The sequence below is a fragment of the Uloborus diversus genome, chromosome 10 (genome assembly GCF_026930045.1).
Source record: "Uloborus diversus isolate 005 chromosome 10, Udiv.v.3.1, whole genome shotgun sequence".
NCBI classification, from domain to species: Eukaryota; Metazoa; Arthropoda; class Arachnida; order Araneae; family Uloboridae; genus Uloborus; species Uloborus diversus.
Window position 1 is genome coordinate 125351856 of NC_072740.1, and position 9301 is coordinate 125361156.

A 9301-nucleotide genomic window follows, 5' to 3' on the forward strand; every position below is an offset into this window, starting at 1 on the left:
GAAAAAAAGCTTCAAAATTTTTGAGAAATGAAAAAAAAGAAACTCAAAGTTTACAAAAGGCAACTTTTAATATCTAACAAAAAAACAAGGATACAAAAAGAGCCAGAAGAATTTAAAATAGAGTATTTGAAAAAAAAAAAAAATGAAAAACTTGATTTAAAAATCTGATTTGTGTGAAACATTTTCCAGTGCTCCTATGACAGCAACTTGTTTCTTCCTGAGACTTTCACACAGTGATAATTGAAGTTTTAGATTAGTACATCTAACATTCAGTTCCAATGACATTTTTCTTATCTTATATTCCTTATAGGAACCGTTTGCATTTGTGTGCATCGAAGTCGGATCATCTGTTCATAGAACGTTGAATTCGAATGTTTTTTTAATTGACAATTACAAATGCAACATTTATTTGAAAGTATATAATTTGATCAGGATATTAGTCAAAATATACCTCATTTTTGTGCTCCATATTTGGCTTTGATTAAGCATGTCTTTATTCCGGTTCTGTGTTTTGCGAAGTTTAGTACTAATATGCTCTCTATCTTGGTGCAAAGCTGCTTATGCAGAAGAATGTCCACCAGTTGAAGATGCTTATCCTTGTTACTGTGAAGAAGAAGATGAAATTACCGTTATGTATTGCAACCATCTGAATGAGTCGAGTCAAATCAAAGGGGCGCTCAGTTCGCTAAATGAATACAAAATATTCAAACTTTCATTTTACAAGTTTCATTTCGACAGTATCAAATCGGATGCATTTCGTGGTCCAGCAATCAACCAAATCATATTCACCAATTCATCTCTGAAGATGGAACAACCACAATTTCTTGGCCTGGAGACGTCACTGACCAGACTTACGTTTTTGTCTTGCTTTAACCAAGAATCTCCTTTCATTTCTTGGTCTTTAAGTCATCTGGAGAAACTTAGAGATTTGACATTTGACAGAAACTCTATACCGATCTTGAAGGAAACGTGGCTGACTTCGACCCCTGCAAATCTGCGCTCTCTTACTTTCAGCGAATGTTCCATTGCGGAACTTGGAAAAAATGTCTTTGCAAAGCTTTCAAATCTGGCAAATATTTTTCTCAATGACAATGGTATTTCATCTGTCTCGAGGAGCATGTTTCCAAATCCAGCAGAAAATCTTCGAACGATTAATTTAGAGTAAGTTTTTGTTTAAGTCCATGTCCCCTCTATGAGTTTTATATTTTCACGTAGACATAAAATAATATGTTCTGAAGTTCATTTGATTTAAAAGTAGAGGAAGAGTTAAAAAAAATACCAATGGGATTACACTTCGTCATCTAAAGCTGTAGTTCTCAAACTTTTTTTGGCCTTGACCCATCAATAAAATGTGGTGCCTCCTTATGGTGTTATATATTTCGTATTTCTCGAAACATGAAAGTATTTTCACATTTCATAACTTTAAAAGATGATTAAAATGACTTTAAAAAGCTTTTCAGCAGCATGTGAGAATAAAATGAATGTAAAAATGTTGGTAATGCAAAAAAAAAAAAACATGTAAGGTAAAACAATCAGCTGTTGACACTTACACTAGTAGTTGACACTACACTAGTAGTTGATACTTAAAATAAAGTATCAAAAAAAGAAAAAAAAACCTACAAAAATTATTAAATATTTAAATTTGCAAAGCTTGCTTTCCAGCTTATTCTTAACTGATTTTTGTCTCACTCTTGTTAATTTATTTTAGCTTCATAAGTGTCAGCTGCTAGTGTAGTGTCAACTACTAGTTCAGTGTCAACTTCAAGACCAGTGTCATCTACTAGTGTGGATGTCACTACTGGGGGCTTTATCTTAAATCAAAATTTTAATAACCATTACTTACAAACTGAGTTCCTGTTTTAGCGAAAATTCGTTGCGTGCTTGAAACATAAAAAAAGCAAGAACATATGGGATTTAATTATGAGCATTTATTTTACTTATTTTAGGTTTTCTTTTGATAAAATAAGTGAACAAAGTTACATAATTCATTCTAATAAAATAATCTAGTATTTTAAAAAGGTACAGACAATGTGTAAAGTAACCACTCTATGTTTAATTTAGCTTGAGAAATGGTTCCTTGTTTACGAAGGTATTTTTAAAGTGATACCTCAAAAACTGATAAATGAATCTGAAATTTTTAATTCGTTTTAAACGAGCTAGTGTAAAATGACTATGACTCATTTAGTTATCTATTCTGATCGGTGTTTGGAAAATTTCGGAATGAACGTAAATGAAGACTTTTTAAGAAGCAGTTAGGTTTTTCGAAGTTTTACTAAATTTTGTCAGTGATGCGAGATTGAAGTCGACGTTTTTATCAATGATGCATTATAATCGAAGTTTTTTGAGCATGTCTGGATGTTTTTGCATCGTAGATGTTTTATTTTTGAGTTAAAACGCATCATATGTCATCACAAATTTTTTAAAATCATTACAAGTTAAAAAACTGTACTAGGTATGCTTATGAGAATTCAGCATCACTAATGGTGATTTTAATTCTTCAGTGATAACAATTTAGAAACCTTGCCTGACAACATGTTTGAAGAAATGCCGAGCCTTAAAACAGTTGGCCTGGGAAACAATAAATTGAAATCATTGAGTGAATCACTGTGGTCTCCAATCATTGAAAGTCTGTCGAATGTGCATTTGGAAGGTAAGTAAGAATTTTTAAAAAGCTTTTAGTTTGTTCTTTTGCTGCAGTAACAAAATCAAAATCAAAATAATAGTAATAAAGTAAAAAAAGAAAGAAAAAAAATCAGCAAAATATCTTTTAACACATCATTTTTGTAAAAGGTTGGATTAAATACTGACACCCTTTTTCAGCGGATATTTTAGCAAATTTTGCTAGAACAAACTCCAATTTTTCAAGCTGATTGGCTGTCATTTCTTTTTATGACTGCAAAAGGCTCTAGGCTCAATCTTTTTTTTAATCCTTTGTTATTTTGTCTATTTGTTATTAAATAAAATTCCTTTAACAGGTTTCAATCCAAACACAGAGGCTTTATACAGTAACAAAAGATCTTTCATTTTCCCTTTTGATTCTACTTTCGTCACTAAATATTTATTTTCTGCAAAAGATCGATAAAGTCGCTATTTTATTGCTGTTGCTATTATATTGTTGTAAATTTCACGCGAACTTTTAATGTTATCTCTACTCTAATTGGGATTTTTATCCAAACTAGAAATTCCGCCGTAATTCGTAAATTTGAAACGCCGCGAAAACGCCCAATGTAGCAAACTTTGCAATCAGTCTTAGTGCTAGTTCTTTTCAATTTTTTTCCCGATTTCTTGAGCCGTTGGGTCCTTTAAGGGCATGCCCCCCCCCCCGCACCACCTGGTCTGCGGGTATGCAGATCTGGGCCTGTTTGTAAGTGGCACGCTTATTTATTCCCCATCAATAGTGGTACTTTTTCCAAACATGTTGACCTCCCCGATTCATTATATTACACAACTTAAAACATAGAAGTTACAAAATCGAATCCTATTTATCTCTGAAGAAGTTATTGAATGCATATAAAAAAATTAAGAAAAGAAAAAAAAAATGCTGTATCATGTTTTAATTTCATAAAAGAGCGACTATTGCAGGTGAGAAATGAAATGCTTTACTTGTGCAGAAAAAGTGGATGAATCAACTGTTGATTAACGTTGGAAGCAACAAATCAGTGCTTCAATAAAAAAGGGATTACTTCGATTCCGAAACACGAGTATGCGGTATTTTTGCAATCTAAATTGATAGCTGATAAAGCTTCAAAGTTACGTATATAGCTAATTAGAACCACAAGTATTTGTTTATAGCTGATTAGAATCACAAGCATTTGCTTTATAGCCAACTAGAATCACAAGCATTCATTTTATAGTTAATAAGCATTAAAAGCCTAAAATTAGGTTAACTATCTGTGCTCTTACGCTTCAAGTATAGTCAGCTGGGTGGCAAGGGGGGTAGGCGTTTGCCTAGTCAGGCATTGGTCGTGGGTTCTTAGCCCGCCGTCCAAGTGTTCAGTCGGTGGGTTTTCAAGATGCAGAAAGTCTTCTAGGGCCATGCCGCATTAACGATACCTTGAGTGCCTTTTTGACTTCTGGATAAATCAAGAAACCTGGATAAATCAAACACCTTGTGTAATTTCGCATTGTGAGTGCTCAGCTGCTTCCTTCGAGCGGGGGTGTCGAAATTCTCTTGTGCATTTGACATCTGCCCTTAATGGTGGCGCAAGAAAAATTGGGTGCAATATCGGGGGATCTCGAGGATTGCCAAAAGTTATGGTACTTAATTAGCCCCTTTGGAAAGAGATAAAAATATGTCAATTATATGAGAATGCAAGAACATTTTTATGCCTAAGTATAACGCATACAAAGTATATGTTTTCTTTTAAGGACACGTTGAAATAATGATTCGTGGTTTAAGTGTGCCACGGACAGATGGCGGATGAACAGGAAGTGGAAACAGACCGCTTCATTTTGTAATACGTAGGATTAGCGAGAACGTGCTAGCAACAAAGTTTTTGCTGCTTGCGTTTGCTCGCTGATTGTACCTATTACAAAATGAATTGTTTCTGTACCTGACTCCAGTTCATCCGCCTTCTCTCCGTGGCACAACTATAAAAGGTGTTGCTGTTTCTTTATTTGTAACGGAACTGTGTATTGTTTTTTCACCTTTTGCTAGTGCCTTCTCTAATAGCTGGTGTCCATTCTTTCGTGTGACACCTTGACTGGTGGATAGTCATTACCACCAGAATTTTGAAGACTAGTTTTCTCACCAGATGGAGGAGCTTATGCTCCATTCGATGCGAAACTGCACTAGGAGTTTAATTTTGCCAAGAGTACTTAAAATCAAACGAATACTCAAGTGATCTTTTTCATGCCGCGTACGTCATGGAAGCTGTCAATTTTCCGCATCTTGAAAACCGATGAACTGGAGACAGGTTTGAACCAGTTCGTTTGGGCGTAAGAGGCCAAAGCCTAACCATTACACTACTCTGCCGATTAGAAGGTAAGCTATGGTTTTGTGAAACAAAGATCTTATTGATTTGTGATCGAAAAGTTGAGTCGGAAAATTTTTATTGCAGGTAATCCAATGAATTGCGACAAGTCATTGAAATGGATCAGTAAGAAGTTTCTTCCAAAAGTTTTTACTGGAACATGTGACCGGCCCGCAAAACTGAAAGGCAAGCTAATCCGAAATCTGACTCCAGCCGATTTTCACTGAAGTAAAAAAAGAGCTAAAAAGACATGAGATCGCTTTTTAAAACTCATTTTGTACTTTAAAAAAGTTTCAGTTAGCATGTGTAAGAATTTATTGTTTCGCCTATTATTTTTATCACTTTGTGTAGTAGAAATCAGTTTGCTATTCTTTGTAGGCACTCAAAAGCTGTTTTTGATGCTCTCAACATCGTATTACATAACGTATTTTAAGTGCTTTGAATAGTGTTTTTTTACCCCCCGCTGAAAAATCTTTAAAACCAATACAATCGCGAAATGTCCTCAACAGGTTTTCTACGTTAATTCTTAACTATCACTCTGAATTAAGGATTCCATTAAAATCTTTTTGCAATTTAAATTTTTATAGTTTTTCTGTTCTATAAGTATTTTAAAAAAAAAGAAAAAAAAAAGGAAAACAAGAAAAAGAAATAGGAAAATAAGAGCTATCGAGAAGAAAATAAAATAATGAAAAGCTAATTATAGTTTACTTTACTGAATTATTATTAGTGTGATATCAAACTTCTAAAACTAGTTGTAGGAGATCAATAGCTAGTTCTAAAATAATCTCTTATCCCTAAAACATTACTTGCACATGTTCATGCCAAATCAATCCCTAATGCTTTCATTATTGCTAAAAAAAACCCTTAGACCCTGAAAAATCTCTGCAGGCGTTCATAACAGGCCAATCACTAATGCATTCACTTTCGTTACATAAAATTTTACTGCCTGAAAAAAAAAATTATACAGGCGCTCATGCCAAGTCATCCCCTAACCTTTTCACTATCGCTATAAAATATCTTACTAAAGCTTGACTACGGAGAGATGGCGAGTGAACTAGAAGCGAAGATGGACTATTTCATTTTGTAATACGTAGAATCCGCGAGAACTCGTAAGCAGTAAAGTCGCGCGCTCTCGCTAATCCTACGTAATAAAAGATGTCCCAAAATTAACGCAAAATTTGAATTTGCCGCCATTTTTGCAATAAATGGTTAGCAATCCTGAAAAAAGAACAATTTGACAGCTGAGAGTTTAGGGTAATCAAAAATGGAGCGTTATATGATACAATAACGCGCTTTCATTATTGACCAATTGTTTCAAAAGTAATGAAAGTTGAGGCTGGTCAAGCAGTTACTGTTATTGGCGCTCGGTATCGCAACACGGTAATGCACGGGTGGTTGTGGGCTTGTTGACATAGACCTTTGAATTCAAATAACCTCATATGAAGAAATTTAAAAATGTTAAATCACACGATCTAGGGTGCCAATTCTGATTACCGAAATGAGAGAGTACGCGACTAGGAAATGCCTTATGCAGTAATTGAATGTTTCACTCTCTCTCTAGCTGTATGGTACAATAACACCCCATTTTTACTAACCCTAAACTCTCAACTGTCAAATTGTTCTTTTTTCATGGCTGCCAACAATTTATGGAAAAAATGGTGGCAAATTCAAATCTTGCGTTAATTTTGGGACACCCTTTACAAATAAAGTGGTCCGTTTCCACTTCGAGTTCCTCCACCATCTCTCCGTGGTCAAGCTATAACTGAAAAATCTCCGACAGGCATTCATGCCATGCTCTCACTCTCGGGAAGCTACGATGAACCTGCAACTATATGAATCCTGTTGCTGAACTCGCCCACAACTCGATGTCGAACCACTGTAGCAATTTTTAAGTTCTCCAAAAGTGTTCCTAATCCATCGACTGATTGCATTCATTTCGAGAAACATAATTACTATAGGACCATTCCACTGTCACGTGTGAGACACCTGAAGTCAACATCTTCTAACTTGCTGTATGATTTTGCTAAAATTATTTTTCTAATAATACAGCGATGACGAAACGTTTTGTAGGTTTTGAAAACTAAGGTTCAAGTGTAAAGGAAAGATCTCTCATTTGTTGAGAAATAATAATTTAAACCGTTGAAAAAAAATACATAGGGGCCATTCCATGAAAAAGGCGTCAATTGTCCCACACGTGAGATCATATATTTCATTAAAAAGGTAATGAATTAATTTTAATAATTAAACTAACTTTAAAAAGTAAAGGGCAATTTTTTTGCTTAAGAGATCTCACATACGTTTGTGTTTTTTTAGAAACATATTTTTTATATATTGCTCTTTCAAATGATTATTTTTAACGAAATAAATGACTCATCACGTGCGGGGCATAGTGATCGTTTTCCGTGTTTTTTTAGAAACATATTTTTTATATATTGCTCTTTCAAATGATTATGTTTAACGAAATAAATGACTCGTCACGTGTGGGGCATAGTGATCGTTTTCCGTGGAATGGCCCTATACCATTTATTACCTGGGCGGTCATTCCAAGCTCGTCAGCTTGCGAGATCAAAATTTTCGCTCACGTGATTGGTTGTGACGAAGAAATTTTGCAAAGCTGCATTTTAATCTACTCGAACTTAGCTTGCAGCTAGGTTCAAGTAGATTAGAATACTACTTTGCGACATTTCTACGTCACAACTGATCACATGAGCGAAAATCTCGATCTCGCAAGCTGACGAGCTTGGAATGACCACCCTGTACCATTAACGAGAAATCGCATAGACGTCGTGTTGCAGCGCTTACTTGTTGATCGCAGCAAAATTCACTTGATGTAGGGGAGACCGGGGTTAGTTGTAACAAGTTTTTTCAATATTTTTTTTTACGCTAAACTATTTCAATTATTTACACGAGTGAAACTTTAAAATGAATCTAGATTGTTTAACATTCATAACATATTTTTTAAAAAATGATTAGAAGTCACTACTCCAAAATATTTCAAGTTTTTTGAATAGATGTAGATTGCAACAACTTACCCCACCACAAGGCATGTTGTTACAGTATATGGGGTTAGTTGTTACATGAGATATATTTTAGTAATGAAAAGAATTTTACACGTTTTCTAGTTTATTCTGTTAAATTATAAAAATTCTTAACCACGTTAAAAATCAAAAACTTTTTGGCTTTACAGATTTACTTCATTAATGACTTTTTCTAATAAACTATCATCATCATTATCATTGTCCGCGCGCACGCGAATTACAATTTTTACAAGCATATAATTTATCAAACTTAGCACATCGGTCATGTGCCCATTTGTCACAATTACGACATTGAAGCAGTTTTTTGGATTCTGAGTACGGTTTAAAGCACTCTATGCAGAACCAGTCTTCATCATCTTCATCCGAAGGACGCACTGTTTGGACGCACCTTTCTGCATTTTTTTTTTGCCTTTGTGTGTGTTGATTTCTTCTCTGTTAGACACAATTTCCTGTTCACAGTTTTTTGTTTCCCAGCTTCGGCTTGCAAAACATTTTTTACTGGTGCATCTGTTAAAGTGGTGCTGACCTACTGTTTCCGTTTGCGGACCGTCTTCACTTCTGCATTGTCTGTAGCGTTGGAGAAAGAACTACAATCGAATAATACATTTGTTGTTATTATTATCAGTGTTGTAATTATTATTATTATTTATTCAACCATACGTATTAACAATAAATTAAATCATAGAATGAAATATATCAGAATTATTATTATTTTTACTATCGTCATCCAACTACAGTACTTTATATGAATTAAATTATGCAACAAAACATATCAGAAATAATACTTACCACCACTAGCATTTTTTATCTTACAGCAGAATCTCTCTAGTGTCATCAAATTCATCGGCTGCCTTTCGTAATGAACTACCTGTAATTACTTCTTTAGCCACATCCAAGTATGACTCTTTAGGTGTTTTGCCCCTGATCTCTTGTTTTTATAGTCCCTCGCCATATCACATTTAAAAAGAAAACAATATTAAATTAAAACTTGCATGGGGTAAGTTGTTACTTGTAACAACTAACCCCAACAAAATTGTAACAACTTGCCCCATACGACGCCACTTTAGTTCTGGGCACATATTACTGGTATTATATCTTTTAAATATGTTAGCACTTGCCTGAAAATGTAGGCTTTCACGTGGTATAGAAATAAATTCGTTATCTGCAACGGCTTCGTTACAAGTAGAAAAATAACAGCGAAAAGAAAAATTACTTCCAGATTCAAAAGACCGTTTTCCTTGAGCACTCTCCATACTACTAACTGCAAGCACTGCAGTGATTGTCAGGGAA

The 9301-nt window shown here is 34.5% G+C and overlaps 1 protein-coding gene across 1 annotated transcript in view; it reads left to right on the top strand.

Annotated features, from left to right (window-relative positions):
• Nucleotides 1–321: 321 nt before the first annotated feature.
• The window catches only part of LOC129231271 (oplophorus-luciferin 2-monooxygenase non-catalytic subunit-like), a 28415-nt gene continuing 19435 nt past the window's right edge, over nucleotides 322–9301 (top strand). Inside the window, exons 1-2 of the mRNA XM_054865554.1 lie at nucleotides 322–1161; nucleotides 2502–2650. Coding sequence (XP_054721529.1) covers nucleotides 488–1161; nucleotides 2502–2650 — 823 coding nt within the window. The 5' untranslated portion in view covers nucleotides 322–487. The remainder of the gene's footprint in view (nucleotides 1162–2501; nucleotides 2651–9301) is intronic.